At 37.5% G+C, this 18,268-nt stretch overlaps 1 protein-coding gene across 2 annotated transcripts in view; it reads left to right on the plus strand.

Moving 5' to 3' along the window:
- The window catches only part of TMEM116 (transmembrane protein 116), a 120,539-nt gene that overhangs the window by 57,631 nt on the left and 44,640 nt on the right, over window positions 1–18,268 (plus strand). For both annotated transcript variants that reach the window (XM_022550915.2, XM_022550911.3), the window contains exon 5: window positions 15,273–15,377. In XM_022550915.2, coding sequence (XP_022406623.2) covers window positions 15,273–15,377 — 105 coding nt within the window. The remainder of the gene's footprint in view (window positions 1–15,272; window positions 15,378–18,268) is intronic.

An 18,268-nucleotide genomic window follows, 5' to 3' on the forward strand; every position in this document is an offset into this window, starting at 1 on the left:
CCATGCCACTCTCTCACTTTGTCCCAGCTTACCCTTCCCCCTCCCCGTATCCTCACGTCCATTCTCTTCTAGGTCTGCATCTTTATTCCCATCTTGCCCCTAGGTTTTTCATGACCATTTTTTTTTCTTTTAGATTCCATATATATGTGTTAGCATACGGCATTTGTTTTTCTCTTTCTGACTTACCTCACTCTGAATGACAGTCTCTAGGTCCATCCACCTCACTACAAATAATTCAATTTTGTTTCTTTTCATGGCTGAGTGATATTGCATTTTATATATGTGCCACATCTTCTTTATCCATTCATCTGTTGATGGACACTTAGGTTGCTTACATGTCCTGGCTATTGTAAATAGAGCTGCAGTGAACATTTTGATACATGACTCTTTTTGAATTATGGTTTTCTCAGGGTATATGCCCAGTAGTGGGATTGCTGGGTCGTATGGTAGTTCTATTTTTAGTTTTTTAAGGAACCTCCATACTGTTCTCCATAGTGGCTGTATCAATTTACATTCCAACCAACAGTGCAAAAGGGTTCCCTTTTCTCCACACCCTCTCCAGCATTTATTCTTTGTAGATTTTTTGATGGTGGCCATTCTGACTGGTGTGAGATGATACCTCATTGTAGTTTTGATTTTCATTTCTCTAATGATTAATGATGTTGAGCATTCTTTCATGTGTTTGTTGGCAATCTGTATATCTTCTTTGGATAAATGTCTGTTTAGGTCTTCTGCCCATTTTTGGACTGGGTTGTTTGGTTTTTTGATATTAAGCTGCATGAGCTGCTTATAAATTTTGGAGATTACTCCTTTGTCAGTTGCTTCGTTTGCAAACATTTTCTCCCATTCTGAGGGTTGTCCTTTTGTCTTGTTTATGGTTTCCTTTGCTGTGCAAAAGCTTTGAAGTTTCATTAGGTCCCATTTGTTTATTTTTGTTTTTATTTCCATTTCTCTAGGAGGTGGGTCAAAAAGGATCTTGCTGTGATTTATGTCATAGAGTGTTCTGCCTATGTTTTCCTCTAAGAGTTTGATGGTGTCTGGCCTCATATTTAGGTCTTTAATCCATTTTGAGTTTATTTTTGTGTATGGTGTTAGGGAGTGTTCTAATTTCATTCTTTTACATGTAGCTCTCCAGTTTTCCCAGCACCACTTATTGAAGAGACTGTCTTTTCTCCATTTTATATTCTTGCCTCCTTTATCAAAGATAAGGTGACCATATGTGCGTGGGTTTATCTCTGGGCTTTCTATCCTGTTCCATTGATCTACATTTCTGTTTCTGAACCAGTACCATACTGTCTTGATTACTGTAGCTTTGTAGTGTTGTCTGAAGTCAGGGAGCCTGATGCCTCCAGCTCCATTTTTCTTTCTCAAGATTGCTTTAGCTATTCGGGGTCTTTTGTATTTCCATACAAATTGTGAAAAATTTTGTTCCAGTTCTGTGAAAAATGCCACTGGTAGTTTGATAGGGATTGCATTGAATCTGTAGATTGCTTAGGGTAGTAGAGTCGTTTTCACAATGTTGATTCTTCCAATCCAAGAATATGGTATATCTCTCCATCTATTTATATCATCTTTAATTTCTTTCATCAGTGTCTTATAATTTTCTGCATACAGGTCTTTTGTCTCCTTAGGTAGGTTTATTCCTAGATATTTTATTCTTTTTATTGCAGTGGTAAATGTGAGTGTTTTCTTAATCTCACTTTTAGATTTTTCATCATTAGTATATAGGAATGCAAGAGATTTCTGTGCATTAATTTTGTATCCTGCTACTTTACCAAATTCATTGATTAGCTCTAGTAGTCTTCAGGTAGCATCTTTAGGATTCTCTACATATAGTATCATGTCATCTGCAAACAGTGACAGCTTTACTTCTTTTCCAATTTGGATTCTTTTTATTTCTTTTTCTTCTCTGATTGCTGTGGCTAAAACTACCAAAACTATGTTAAATAATAGTGGTGAGAGTGGGCAACCTTGTCTTGTTCCTCATCTTAGTGGAAATGCTTTCAGTTTTTCACCACTGAGGACGATGTTGGCTGTGGGTTTGTCATATATGGCCTTTATTATGTTGAGGTAAGTTCCCTCTATGCCTACGTTCTGGAGGGTTTTTATCATAAATGGTTGTTGGATTTTGTCAAAAGCTTTTTCTGCATCTATTGTGATGATCATATGGTTTTTCTCCTTCAGTTTGTTAATATGGTGTATCACATTGATTGATTTGCATATATTGAAGAATCCTTGCTTTCCTGGGATAAACCCCACTTGATCATAGTGTATGATCCTTTTAGTGTGCTGTTGGATTCTGTTTGCTAGTATTTTGTTGAGGATTTTTGCATCTATATTCATCAGTGATATTGGCCTGTGGTTTCTTTTCTTTGTGACATCTTTGTTTCGTTTTGGTATCAGGGTGATGGTGGCCTCGTAGAATGAGTTTTGGAGTGTTCCTCCCTCTGCTATATTTTGGAAGAGTTTGAGAAGGATAGGTGTTAGCTCTTCTCTAAATGTTTGATAGAATTCACCTGTGAAGCCATCTGGTCCTGGGCTTTTGTTTGTTGCAAGATTTTAAATCACAGTTTCAATTTCAGTGCTTGTGATTGGTCTGTTTATGTTTTCTATTTCTTCCTGGTTCAGTCTCGGAAGGTTGTGCATTTCTAAGAATTTGTCCATTTCTTCCAGATTGTCCATTTTATGGGCATATAGTTGCTTGTATCTAGGATCTCAAAGGATCTCTCTTGTACAAAGGATCTCTCATGATCCTTTGTATTTCTTCAGTGTCAGTTGTTACTTCTCCTTTTTCATTTCTAATTCTATTGATTTGAGTCTTCTCCCTCTTTTTTCTTGACAAGTCTGGCTAATGATTTATCAATTTTGTTTATCTTCTTAAAGAACCAGCTTTTAGTTTTATTGATCTTTGCTATCGTTTCCTTCATTTCTTTTTCATTTATTTCTGATCTGATCTTTATGATTTCTTTCCTTCTGCTAACTGGGGGGGGTTTGTTCTTCTTTCTCTGGTTGCTTTAGGTGTAAGGTTAGGTTGTTTATTTGAGATGTTTCTTGCTTCTTAAGGCAGGATTGTATTGCTATAAACTTCCCTCTTAGAACTGCTTTTGCTGCATCCCATAGGTTTTGGGTCGTTGTGTTTTCATTGTCATTTGTTTCTAGGTATTTTTTGATTTCCTCTTTGATTTCTTCAGTGATCTCTTGGTTATTAAGTAGTGTATTGTTTAGCCTCCATGTGTTTGTATTTCTTACAGATTTTTTTCTTGTAATTGATATCTAGTCTCATAGCGTTGTGGTCGGAAAGGATACTTGATATGACTTCAATTTTCTTAAATTTACCGAGGCTTAATTTGTGACCCAAGATATGATCTATCCTGAAGAATGTTCCATGACCACTTGAGAAGAATATGTATTCTGTTGTTTTTGGATGGAATGTCCTATAAATATCAATTAAGTCCATCTTGTTTATTGTATCCTTTAAAGCTTGTGGTTCTTTATTTATTTTCTTTTTGGATCAGCTGTCCATTGGTGAAAGTGGGGTGTTAAAAGTCCCCTACTATGATTGTATTACTATCAATTTCCCCTTTTATGGCTGTTAGTATTTGCCTTATTTATTGAGGTGCTCCTATGTTGGGTGCATAAATATTTACAATTGTTATATCTTTTTCTTGGATAGATCCCTTGATCATTATGTAGTGTCCTTCTTTGTCTCTTGTAATAGTCTTTGTTTTAAATTCTATTTTGTCTGATATGAGAATTGCTACTCCAGCTTTCTTTTGATTTCCATTTGCATGGAATATCTTTTTCCATCCCCTCACTTTCAGTCTGTATGTGTCCCTAGGTCTGAAGTGGGTCTCTTGTAGACAGCATATATACGGGTCTTGTTTTTGTATCCATTCAGCCAGTCTATGTCTTTTGGTTGGAGCATTTAATCCATTTACATTTAAGGTAATTATCGATATGTATTTTCCTATTCCCATTTTCTTAATTGTTTTGGGTTTGTTATTGTAGGTCTTTTCCTTCTCTTGTGTTTCCTGCCTAGAGAAGTTCCTTTAGCACTTGTTGTAAAGCTGGTTTGGTGGTGCTGAATTCTCTTAGCTTTTGCTTGTCTGTAAAGGTTTTAATTTCTCCATCGAATCTGAATGAGATCCTTGCTGGGTAGAGTAATCTTGGTTGTAGGTTTTTCTCTTTCATCACTTTAAATATGTCCTGCCACTCCCTTCTGGGTTGCAGAGTTTCTGCTGAAAGATCAGCTGTTAACCTTATGGGAATTCCCTTATGTGTTACTTGGTTTTTTTCCCTTGCTGCTTTTAATATTTGTTCTTTGTATTTAATTTTTGATAGTTTGATTAATATGTGTCTTGGCGTGTTTCTCCTTGGATTTATCCTGTTGGGACTCTCTGTACTTCCTGGACTTGATTAACTATTTCCTTTCCCATATTAGGGAAGTTTTCAACTATAATCTCTTCAAATATTTTCTCAGTCCCTTCCTTTTTCTCTTCTTCTTCTGGGACCCCTATAATTTGAATGTTGGTGCGTTTAATGTAGTCCTAGAGGTCTCTGAGACTGTCCTCAATTCTTTTCATTCTTTTTTCTTTATTCTGTTCTGTAGTAGTTATTTCCACGATTTTGTCTTCCAGGTCACTTATTCATTCTTCTGCCTCAGTTATTCTACTATTGATCCCTTCTAGAGAATATTTAATTTCACTTATTGTGTTGTTCATCACTGTTTGTTTGCTCTTTAGTTCTTCTAGGTCCTTGTTAAATGTTTCTTCATTCTAAAAATTTTCTCCATTCTATTTCCAAGATTTTGGATCGTCTTTACTATCATTATGAATTCTTTTTCACGTAGACTGCCTATTTCCTCTTCATTTGTTAGGTCTGGTGGGTTTTTGCCTTGCTCCTTCATCTGTTGTGTGTTTCTCTGTCTTCTCATTTTGCTTAACTTACTGTGTTTGCGGTCTCCTTTTCGCAGGCTGCAGGTTCATAGTTCCTGTCCCCAGTGGCTAAGGTTGGTTCAGTGGGTTGTGTAGGCTTCCTGGTGGAGGGCACTAGTGCCTGTGTTCTGGTGGATGAGGCTGGATCTTTTCTTTCTGTTGGGCAGGTCCACGTCTGGTGGTGTGTTTTGGGGTGTCTGTGGCCTTATTATGATTTAGGCAGCCTCTGTGCTAATGGATGGGGTTGTGTTCCTGTCTTGCTAGTTGCTTGGCATAGGGTGTCCAGCACCGTAGCTTGCTGGTCATTGAGTGGAGCTGGGTCTTGGCATTGAGATGGAGATCTCTGGGATATTTTCGCCGTTTGATATTACGTATAGCTGGGAGGTCTCTTGTGGACCAGTGTCCTGAACTTGGATCTCCCACTTCAGTGGCACAGCCCTGACGCCTGGCTGGAGCACCAAGAGCCTGTCCTCCACACGGCTCAGAATAAAAGGGAGAAAAAAAAGAAAGAAAGAGAGAAAGAAGATAAAATAAAGTTATTAAAAAATAATTATTAAGAAAAAAATATTTTTAAGTAATAAAAAACAAAACAAACCGGACAGACAGAACCCTAGGCCAAATGGTAAAAGCAAAGCTATACAGACAAAATCACACACAGAAGCATACACATACACATTCACAAAAAGAGAAAAAGGGAAAAAAATATATATATATCGTTTCTCCTAAAGTCCACCTCCTCACTTTGAGATGATTCATTGTCTATTCAGGTATTCCACAGATGCAGGGTACATCAAGTTGATTGTGGAGATTTAATCCGCTGCTCCTGAGGCTGCTGGGAGAAGTTTCCCTTTCTCTTCTTTGTTCGCTCAGCTCCTGGGGTTCAGCTTTGGATTTGGACCCGCCTCAGCGTGTAGGTCGCCTGAGAGCGTCTGTTCTTCGCTCAGACAGGATGGGGTTAAAGGAGCAGCTGATTTGGAGTCTCTGGCTCACTCAGGCCGGGGGGAGGGAGGGATACGGATGTGGGGCGAGCCTGCAGTGGCAGAGGCCGGCATGACATTGCAGCAGCCTGAGGCGCGCCATGCATTCTCCCGGGGAAGTTGTCCCTGGATCATGGGACTCTGACAGTGGCGGGCTGCACAGGCTCCCGGGAGGGGAGGTGTGAAGAGTGACCTGTGTTTGTACACAGGCTTCTTGGTGACTGCAGCAGCAGCCCTAGCGTCCCATGCCCGTCTCTGAGGTCCACACTGATAGCCGCGGCTCGTGCCCGTCTCTGGAGCTCCTTTAAGCGGTGCTCTGAATCCCCTCTCCTCGCGCACCAGGAAACAAAGAGGCAAGAAAAAGTCTCCTGTCTCTTCAGCAGCTCCATACTTTTTCCCTGACTCCCTCCCGGCTAGCTGTGGCACACTAGCCCCCTTCAGGCTGTGTTCACGCAGCCAACCCCAGTCCTTTCCCTGGGATCTGACTGAAGCCCGAGTCTCAGCTCCCAGCCCCCACCCGTCCCGGCGGGTGAGCAGACAAGCCTTTCAGGCTGGTGAGTGCTGGTCAGCACCTATCCTTTGTGTGGGAATCTCTCCGCTTTGCCCTCTACACCCCTGTTGCTGCACTCTCCTCCGTGGCTCCAAAGCTTCCCCCCTCCACCACCTGCAGTCTCCGCCTGCGAAGGGGTTTCCTAGTGTGTGGAAACCTTTCGTCCTTCACAGCTGCCTCCCACTGGTGCAGGTCCCGTCCCTATTCTTTTGTCTCTGTTTTTCCTTTTTTCTTTTGCCCTACCCTGGTAGGGAGTTTCTTGCCTTTTGGGAGGTCTGAGGCCTTCTGCTAGCGTTCAGTAGGTGTTCTGTAGGAGTTGTTCCACATGTAGATGTATTTCTGATGTATTTGTGGGGAGAAAGGTGATCTCCGCGTCTTACTCTTCTGCCATCTTGAAGCTCCTCTCAATGGTGGTTTTGATTTGCATTTCCCTGATGATTAGCAATGTTGAACACCTTTTCATGTTTCTGTTGGCCATCTGCATTTCCTCTTTGGAAAAATGTCTATTCAGTTCTTCTGCCCATTTTTAATCAGGTTATTTGCTTTTTGATATTGAATTGTGTGAGCTGTTTATGTATGTTGGATATTAATCCCTTATCAGTCATATCATTTGCAAATATTTTCTCCCATTCTGTAGGTTGTCTTTTTGTTTCGGTGATGGTTTCCTTTGCTGTGCAAAAGCTTTTAAGTTTAATTAGGTTCCGTTTGTTTATTTTGCTTTTATTTCCTTTATTTAGGAAAAGGATCCAAAAAAATATTACTGTGTTTATGTCAAGGGATGTTCTGCCTATGTTTTCCTCTAGTTTTATATTATCCGGTCTTACATTTAGGTCTTTAATGCATTTTCTTGTATATGGTGTTAGGGAATGTTCTAATTTGATGTACATGTAGCTGTCTGGTTTTCCCAGCACCACTTATTGAAGAGACTGTCTTTTCTCCACTGTATATTCTTGCCTTCTTTGTTGTAGATTAATTGACCATAAGTGCATGGGTTTATTTCTGGGCTTTCTGTCCTGTTCCATTGATCTGTGTATCTGTTTTTATGCCAGTACTATACTGTTTTGGTGACTGTAGCTTTGTAGTGTAATATGAAGTCAGGGATCATGATTCTTCCTGCTTTGTTCTTCTTTCTCAAGATTGTTCTGTCTATTAAAGGTCTTTTGTGTTTCCATACAAAGTTTTAAATTATTTAGTTCTGTGAAAAATACCATTGGTATTTTGATAGGGATTGCATTGAATCTGTAGAGTGCCTTGGGTACTATGTTCTTTTTAACAGTATTAATTCTTCCAATCCATGAACATGGGATATTTTTCCATCTGTTTGTGTCATCTTTAGTTTCTTTCATCAATGTCTTAAAGTTTTCCAAATACTGGTCTTTTACCTCCGTGGTTAGAGTTATTACCAGGTATTTTATTCTTTTTGATGCTATTGTATGTGGGATTGTTTTCTTAATTTCTCTTTCTAGTAGTTCATTGTTAGTGTATAGAAACGCAACAGATTTCTGCATATTAATTATGTATCCTGAAAATTTATGGAGTTGATTCATGAGTTCTAATAGTCTTTTGGTGGTGTCTGTAGGATTTCTATGCATAGTGTCATGTCATCTGCAAACAGTGACAGTTTTACTTCTTCCTTTCCAATTTGGATTCCTTTTATCTTTTATTTCTTTTTCGTGTCTGATTGCTGTGGCTAGGACTTCCAATACTATGTTGAATAGAAGTGACAAGAGTGGGCATTCTTGTCTTGTTATTGATCTTAGAGGAAATGCGTTCAGCTTTTCACTGTTGAGTATGATGCTGCTGTTGGCTTGTCATAAATGGTCTTTATAATGTTGAGATATGTTCCTTCTATACTCACTTTGTTAAGAGTTTTTATCATAAATGAATGTTGAATTTTGTCAGAAGCTTTTTCTGCATATGTTGAGATTGTCACATGATCTTTTTTCTTTTATAAATTTATTATTTTATTTATTTATTTTTGGCTGCATTGGGTCGTCACTGCTGTGTGCGGGCTTTCTGTAGTTGTGGCAGTTGGGGGCTACTCTTCATTGTGGTGTGCGGGCTTCTCATTGCAGTGGCTTCTCTTGTTGCAGAGCATGGGCTGTAGGCGTGCAGGCTTCAGTAGTTGTGGTGCAGGCTCAGTAGTTGTTGCTTAGTCGCTTTGCAGCATGTGGAGTCTTCCTGGACCAGGGCTTGAACCCATGTCCCCTGCATTTGCAGGTGGCTTCTTAACCACTGCACCACCAGGGAAGCCCTAGCATAATGTCTTGAAGGATCGTCTACATTGTAGCATGTATCAGTACTTCATTCCTTTTAATGGCTGAATAATATTCCACTGTGTGTATACATCATAATTTGCTTATTCTTCTGATTATGGACATTTGCACTGCTTCTATCTTTTCACCTTTATATACATGCATGTGCATGTGATTGAATACTTATTTCCAATTATTTTGGGTATACACCTAAGAGTGGAATTGTTGAATCATACGGTAATTTTATGTTTAATTATTTGAGGAAGCACCAAATGATTCACATTTTTGATGCTCTTAATTCCTTTGTGTAGATCCAAATTTCTATCTGTTATTACATTTTTTTCCCTGAAGTACTTCCTTTAACATTTCTTATAGTAATGGTGTGCTTCAGTGTAATCTCTCGGCTTTTGTTTGTCTGAAAAAGTCCTTATTTTTGTCCTTTGTTTGGAAGGTATTTTCACTGTGTATAAAATTCTGGGTTGACAGATTTTTTTTTCCCTTTCAGTATTTTAAAGATGTTGCTCCTAATGTTTTCTGGATTGCATTGTTTCTGATTGTTTCTGCATTGTGTCTGCTATCATTCTCATCTTTGTTCCTATGTATGTAATGTGTCTTTTTGCTTTAGATGCTTTTGGTATTTTCTGTTTTCCCATGACTTTCAGTGATTTGATTATGATGTCCCCTTTTTTAATTAGAAGTGTACTTTTTTTTAATTCATTAATTTATTTGGCCGTACCATGAGGCATGCGGGATCTTAGTTCCCCAACCAGGGAGTGAACCTGTGCCTCCTGCACTGGGAGTGCAGAGTCTTAACCAGTGGACTGCCAGGGAAGTTCCTAAATTGAAGTGTAGTTGAGTTACAATATTGTGTTAATTTTAGGTGTACAGCAATGTGATTCAGTTCTATATATATGTTTTTTCAGATTTTCCATTATAGATTATTACAAGGTATTGACTATAATTCCCTGTGCTATATGGGAAATCCTTGTTGCTTATCTATTTTATGTATAGTAGTTTGTATTTGTTAACCCCATACTCCTAATTTGTCCCTCCCCATTCCCTCTTCTCTTTGGTAACCATAAGTTTGTTTCATATATCTGAGTCTGTTTATGTTTTGTGTACAGATTCATTTGTATTATTTTTAGATTGCACATATAAGTGATATCATATATATTTGTCTTTCTGTGACTTACTTCACTAAGGATAATATTCTCTAGGTTCATCTATGTTGCTGCAATTGGCAATATTTCATTCTTTTTTATGGCTGAGTAATACTACATTGTATATATACCACATCTTTTTTTAAAACTTTTTAAAATTAAAAATATTTATTTTTATTTTTATTTTTTTCCATCTTTTTCTTTTTCGGTACGTGGGCCTCTCACTGTTGTGGCCTCTCCCGTTGCAGAGCACAGGCTCCGGACGCGCAGGCTCAGCAGCCATGGCTCACGGGCCTAGCCGCTCCGCGGCATGTGGGATCTTCCCAGACCGGGGCACGAACCCATGTCCCCTGCATCGGCAGTGGACTCTCAACCACTACGCCACCAGGAAAGCCCTAATTTTTACTTTTTAAATTTATTTTTATTTAAAAGTTTTCATTTTATATTGGACTATTTTGATTTAGTGTTGTGTTAGTTTCAGGTGTACAGCAAAGTGATTCAGTTATACATATACATATATCTATTCTTTTTCAAATTCTTTTCCCATTTAGGTTATTACAGAATATTGAGCAGAGTTCCCTGTGCTATACAGTAGGTCCTTGTTGGTTGTCTGTTTTAAATACAGTAGTGTGTATATGTCAATCCCAAACTCCCAATTTATCCATCCCCCTCCCACCTTTCCCCTTTGGTAACCATAAGTTTGTTTTCTATGTCTATGAGTCTGTTTCTGTTTTGTAAATAAGTTCATTTGTATCATTTTTTTTAGATTCTGTATATAAATGTTTCGTCTTTCATTGTCTAACTTACTTCACTTACTTATTTATTCATTTTTGGCCACGCAGAACAGCTTGCAGGATCTTAGTTCCCCGACCAGGGTTTGAACCCAAGCCACAACAGTGAAAGCACCAAGTCCTAACCACTGGACCACCAAGGAATTCCCTGACTTACTTCACTTAGTATGATAATCTCCAGGTCCATCTGTGTTGCTGCAAATGGCATTATTTCATTCTTTTTTATGGCTGAGTAATATTGTATTGTGTATGTATAACCACATCTTCTTTATCCATTCATCTGTCGATGGACACTTAGGTTGCTTCCATGTCTTGGCTATTGTAAATAGTGCTGCTGTGAACATTGGGGTGCATGTATCTTTTTAAATTAGAGTTTTCTCTGGGTATATGCCCAGGAGTAGGATTGCTGGATCATATGGTAACTCTAATTTTAGTTTTTTAAGGAACCTTCATACTGTTCTCCATAGTGGCTGTACCAATTTATATTCCCATCAACAATGTAGGATGGTTCCCTTTTCTCCACACCCTGTCCAGCATTTTCATTTGTAGACTTTTTGATGATAATCATTATGATTGGTGTGAAGTGTTACCTCACTGTGGTTTTGATTTGCATTTCTCTAATAATTAGTGATGTTGAGCATGTTTTCATGTGCCTATTGGCCATCTGCATGTCCTCTTTAAAGAAATGTCTATTCAGGTCTTCTACCCATGTTTTGATTGGGTTGTTTGATTTTTTTTTGATATTGATTTGTGTGAATTGTTTGTATATTTTGGATATTAACCCCTTGTTCATTGCATCATTTGCAAATATTTTCTCCTATTCCATAGGTTGTCTTTTCATTTTGTTGATGGTTTCCTTTGCTGTACAAAAGCTTTTAAGTTTGACTAGGACCCATGTGTTTATTTTTGTTTTTATTTCTATTGCCTTGGGAGACTGAGCTAAGAAAACATTGTTACGATTTATGTCAGAGAATGTTTTGCCTATGTTCTGTTCTAGGACTTTTATGGTGTCATGTCTTATATGTAGGCTTTAAACCATTTTGAGTTTGTTTTTGTATATGGTGTGAGTGAGTTTTTGTATATGGTGTGAGTGAGTGTTCTAACTTCATTGATTTACATGCGGCTGTCCAGCTTTCCCATCACCACTTGTTAAAGAGACTGTCTTTTCTCCATTGTATATTCTTGCCTCTTTTGTCATAGGTTAGTTGACCTATGTATGTTATGTGTCTTTTTGCTCTAGGTGCGTGGGTTTATTTCTGGGCTCTCTGTTCTGTTCCGTTGTACTATATGTCTGTTTTTGTGCCAATACTACACTGTTTTGATTATTTTAGCTTTGTAGTATAGTCTGAAATCTGGAAGCATTATGCCTCCAGCTTTGTTCTTTTTCCTCAGAATTGCTTTGGCAATTCTGGGTCTTTTGTGGTTCCATATAAATTTAAGGATTATTTGTTCTAGTTCTGTGAAAAATGTCATGGTTATTTTAGTAGGGATTGCATTAAATCTGTAGATTGCTTTGGGTAGTATGGCCATTTTAACAATATTAAGCCTTCCAGTCCAAGCACATGGGATATTTTTCCATTTCTTTGAATCATCGTCTGTTTCCTTTATCGATGTTTTGTAGTTTTCAGTGTATACACCTTTCATCTCCTTGGTCTTTCATCTTCTAGGTATTTTTTTTTTTTTGGATACGATTTAGAATGGGATTGTTTTTTCACCTTCTCTTTCTGATATTTCATTGTTAGTGCAAAGAAATGCAACAGATTTCTGTATATTCTTGTGTTCCGCTACCTTGCTGAATTCATTTATTAGTTCTAACAGTTTTTGTGTGGGACTTCAGGGTTCTCTCTCTAGAGTATCATGTCATGTGCAGATAGTGGCAGTTTTACCTCTTCCTCTCCAATTTGTATACGTTTTATCTCTTTTTCTTGTCTGATTTCTGTGGCTAGGACTTCAGATATTGTGCTGAATAGAAGTGGTGAGAGTAGGCATCCTTGTCTTGTTCTGAATTTAGTGAGAGTAGGCATCCTTGTCTTGTTCTGAATTTAGTGAGAAGGCTTTCAGCTTTTCATCATTGAGTATTATGTTGGTTATGGGTTTGTCGTAAATAGCTTTTATTATGTTGAGATATCTTCCCTCCATACCCACTTTGGTGAGAATTTTTATTATGAATTGATGTTGAATTTTGTCAAATGCTCTTTTCTGCATCTTTTGAGATGATCATGTGGTTTTAGCCTTTCCTTTTGTTGATGTGGTGTATCACATTGATTGATTTGCATATGCTGAACCATCTTTGTGACCCTGGAATGAATCCAGCTTGATCATGGTGTATGATTCTTTTTATGTGTTGTTGAATTTGGTTTGCTAATATTTTGTTGAGGATTTTTGCATCTATATTCATGATTACCTTGTGCCTTGGTGTGGTTTCTTCATGTTTCTTATGTTTGGTTTTGTTAAGCTTCTTGGACATGGTGGTTAATATTTTCATCATATTTGGAAAATTTTTGGTTATTATTTCCTCAAACATATTTTCTTTGTTTCTCCCTTCCTCTCTACTCCTTCTGGAATTCCAATCCCAGGTGTGTTAGCCCACTTGTATTCCACAGCTCACTGAAGTTTTGTTCATTTTTTTTCAAAGTCTTTTTTCTCTAGATGTTTCATTTTAGTTTCTATTTCTGTGTCTTCAAGTTAACTAATTTTTTGCGGTTTTTAATTTTCCATATTTTAATTTCCATATATTTTTCTAGAATTTTTCTAAAATCTCTAGAATTTCAACTTAGATCTTTTTTATATCTTCCATTTCTCAATGTTGTGCTCATGCTTTCCTCTACCTTCTTGGACATATTGAGTATATTTACAATAGTTCCTTTAATATTTTTGTCTCCTAATTTTTATAATCTGTGTTGTATCTGGGTCCATTTCTATTGATTAATTTTCCTCTTAGTTATGGGCCATAATTTCCTGCTTATCTACATGACTTACAATATTTTAGTAGACACCAGACATTCTAGATTTAACATTGTTGGGTATTAGGTCTTATATACATGCATAACTTTTATATACATATATAAATCCCATTTAAATTTGGGGATTTTGTCTTATATATAGTTAACTCTGAGTCTGTTTGATCCTTTATTTTTTGAAGGCTTGCTTTCAAGCTTTAGTTAGGGAAGTATTTCATGTACAGCTAATTTGGTCCCAATAGTGAGGCAATACTCTTCTTATGATTCTACCTTATTATTCTACAGTACTGCCATTCCAGCCTACGGATTAGGAAGTCATTCCACACTGGCTGATGGGAACACAAACTACTCCTTCAGGGATTCCTTTGGAGATTGTTCCACCTATTCCTTTCTGGTGCTTCTTTCTCTTCTCTTCATGGTTTTCTCTCCCATGTGTGTAGATCAGTACTTAATCAAAGACTTGAAGGTACCTCTGCACATCTCCAGAGCACTATGTCTCTGTGTGTCTGCCTCTTCTCTGATAATTTGCTTCACACATTTTAGCTGCCTTGGCCTCCCCAAACACTGAAATGTCTCCTCAACTCACCAGGACAGCTTGTCTCTGTTTGGATTCCCCATCACTGTACTCACTTTTCCTAGCCAGGTAGCTGGGGAACTTGATGAACTCAATTTGTTCGTTTTTCTTCTTTCAGGGATTACTGTTCTGTAATGATGTTATCCAGTGTTTGAAAACAGGGTGTTTTCATATATTTTGTCCAATTTTTAGTTTTTAAGGCTGAAAGACAAGTTCTATTCATGTTATTTCATCAAAGGTGGAAGCAGAAATTCCTTCTCTTGGATTTTGTGCTGCTGGTTCATTGTGATCTTGTCAGCTCTTTGATGCTTTTAAAGATTTAAAAAACATTTTATTCAGCATATTTAGTTCTTTTGATTGGAAAGTTTGGTTAAGACAGCCTAGGCTATCATTATTAGAAATGGAAATTCTTATGGCCTTTTCTTTCTTGAAAATTTTTATTAGAGTATAGTTGATTTACAATGTTGTATTAGTTTCAGGTGTACAGCAAAGTGAATCAGTTATACATATACATACAGCCACTCTTTTTTAAGATTCTTTTCCCATATAGACCATTACAGAGTATTGAGTAGAGTTCCCTGTGCTATTCAGTAGGTCCTTATTAGTTATCTATTTTATATATAGTAGTGTGTATATGTCAATCCCAATCTCCCAGTTTATCCCTCCCCCCACCCCTTATCCCCTGGTAACCATAAGTTTGTTTTCTATATCTGTGACTCTACTTCTGTTTTGTAAACAAGGTCATTTGTACCCTTCTTATGTCCTTTTCAATTAAAAAATAAAATAGAAGAAGATTCTATGATATCCTCATAAAATTGGAACAGTTGGGTGAGAGGAGGTGGATAATGCTGTGGTTCTTCTGAATATTCAAAAGGATAAAATAAGAAAGCTGGGACATATTTTAGGCCTGGGTAGGTTTCCCAGACTTGGCCCTGTTTTGCATGGTATGGATAGTAGATGGTAAGTTACTAATAGACCAGTAGGTAGGATTCTTACAGCAGAAAATAATGTAGAAAATTGAAGGAAGCCATAGTGGGACAGTTATGATGGGCTGTTTTGATTTTCACCTAGATACTCTACATTTCCTCATTTTTCTACACTGTCAATTACATCTGGTACCTGTACAAAGAGCTGAGGATGAAACCCCACCAGAGTGGACAGAGCACAGTTCCACTGGTAAGTTTTATTCAGAGCTAATTGTTATGAACAGTATGCTAAGACAAACCCATACATCCTTGACAAACAGTTAGCACTCAGCACTGGCGGAGTTTCCGGTCTGTTGGCATGACTTCCTCTTCTCTCTTGCCATCACCACCACCAACAACAGGATTTGATTATAGGAAATATTATTTATAGTATTGCCATTCCTGCCTGGTTCCTTTCAGTAAGGGAAATCCTTCTTGGCTCTATGGCAATCCGTCATTATTTTTAGAGTAAAGAAAAAGATCTTGGAGAGCAGTTAGGGAAAGTGCTCAGCCAGCTAACATGGGATTTGGGTTACAGGTATTGGAAAGGGAGGGTGTTTGTTCTGCTCTGATGTATTTCTTTGGTATGTGTGGGTAACAGGTATTGGTATGAAGAAGGGCAGAGGAATTCATGTGTGGTAATCAGAAAACAAGATGGATCCAGGGAGCAACTGTCTTTCCTTCTTTGGTTCACAAAGAGTTTGGGGCACTGTCTAGCATTACAAAAAGAGGGGAGAACACAAAGTCAGTGAGTCAGTACATCTGGATTCTTTTTTGTGTATACATATCTTACATGTCACATAGTTCACCCATTTCATGTGTACAATTCAGTGGTTTTAAAAGTAAACTTACCAGGTTGTAAAATTATCATCATAGATCAGTTTCAGAATATTTTATTTGCCCCAATAAGATCCTTCATGCACATTTACTGTTAATCCATTTTCCATACCCTACCCTAGGCAACCACTAATATACTTTCTGTCTCTATAGATTTTCCTTTTCTGGACATTTCATATAGACATTTCATATATCATACAAAATGTAGTCTCTGTGTCTGGTTTATTTTATTCAGCATAATGCTTTTGAAGTTCATTCGTTGTAGTGTGTTTAAGTAATTCATTCCTTTTTATTGCTCAATAGTATTCTATTTTATAGTACACTTAGTTTCTTATTTCTGATTCTTTCAGTAAATCACTAAGTGATTTAACAGAAGACATTTTTCTGATGTTAGCAATTTTCATTTCTTTAAATGTCTTTATGTATTTTAATCTTACTATACATATCTTACAAATATTCTAGCCCTTTTATTTCTGTAGTATCCATTCTGTTGTGGCTTTTTGAAGGGGAATTTTTGTTCAAGAGCACCATGGAGTAAGTGAATCTGGAAATCCTCCCAACATACTTCTTCCAGAGCCTACAGATCAGTTCTAGAACAAATGAAAGTGGTATACTGTCATGTATATGGGGAGACTCAGCAAATGTTTGTTGAATGAATAAATGGTATTATAGCACTGTGAAAAGAGCATTTGAAAGTGAATCAGGAGATCTGTCTTATAAACCTAGTTCTGTCATTTATCTCCTGTATGTCCTTGGACATGTCATCTCCCTTTTTTGGGCCTCAACTTTTCATCACAAAAATGAAGTGCTGGTCTTTGTGATCTTTAATGTCTTCTTCCAGCTCTAAAATGCTACAATACTCTTAAATTCTCACTTGACTGACTTCTTAAGAAGATACTCTTCTTGCTTTTTGTAGCCTTGCTCTAGATACATACTGCTGGAAAAGGGCAGGAGTATAGAATGCTTTTAAATTTTTTTCTCTCTTTTTTTTCTTTTTTGTTGTAAGGACAAAGTGCAGTAAGGAAATCCTTGAAAAATTAATATGACGAGACCCCCTTATCACATCCCAGACAGGATATTACAGTCTGTACAAGTACTGTCAATAGAACTCTTTGCAATGATTAAAATATGTTATGTACTGTTCAGTTCTATAGCCGCTAGTCATATGTGGCTACTGAGCACTTGAAATGTGGCTGATGCGATTGAAGAACTGAATTTTTATTTCATTTAATTTTTTTTAATCTCTATTTTATTTAATCTTAATTTTAACTTGACTGCATGAAGCTAGTGGCTACTGTATTGTACAGCCCAGGACTATATTCTGATCCCTTTATCTCTTGTTTACCTCTGAGGATTCAACCCTTATAACTATTCTTTTATATTTTCAACTTGTATAGTTTCTTAACTCCCTGCAATTTAGTAATGACCCATGGCTATATATCCATTTTACATGTTTGTTTACATAATCCTGCAATCCTGGAGCTAGAAGATACTATAAAGAAACAATTAGTTCAGTTCCCTCCCTTCAAGCAGATTAATGTCAAAAAAGTTCAAGAAATGTATAGATATAGTATTTAAAGTTTTTATTCATTCATTCACTCATAAGCTAAGAGACTAACTGGAATTTGAGAGAAGTTCTTCAGGCACAGAGTTATTCTCTAAAGAAGTAGTCACGAGACCAGAAGCCAAGGATGGGGACAACATGGGGGAATATTATCCTGAGTCTTGGGCTCCTGGTAGTAGAACAAATTAACCTTGTTTTTAAATTGAAGTATAGTTGATTTACAATATTATATTAGTTTCAGGTGTACAACATATTGATTCAGTATTTATATAGATTATACTCCATTTAAAGTTATTACAGGGGCTTCACTGGTGGCTCAGTGGTTGAGAGTCCGCCTGCTGATGCAGGGGACACGGGTTCGTGCCCCAGTCCGGGAGGATCCCACATGCCACGGAGCGGCTAGGCCCGTGAGCCATGGCCGCTGAGCCTGCATGTCCGGAGCCTGTGCTCCGCAACGGGAGAGGCCACAACAGTGAGAGGCCCACGTACCTCAAAAAAAAATAATAATAAAAAGAAATAAAGTTATTACAAGATAATGGCTATATTTCCCTGTGCCATATAATGTATCCTTGTTGCTTACAGAGCAATTTAATTTTTGAAGGAAAATAGAAGGAGAGATGTAAGATTAACTCTCATATATAATATTCTGTTGCTTTCTATGCGTACAAATGCAGTATTGATACTTCTCTTTATAACCCATG

Source organism: Delphinapterus leucas, chromosome 14, assembly GCF_059928025.1.
Source record: "Delphinapterus leucas isolate spDelLeu-1000000601 "Yukka" chromosome 14, BTC_Dleu_Yukka2, whole genome shotgun sequence".
Classification (NCBI taxonomy): Eukaryota; Metazoa; Chordata; class Mammalia; order Artiodactyla; family Monodontidae; genus Delphinapterus; species Delphinapterus leucas.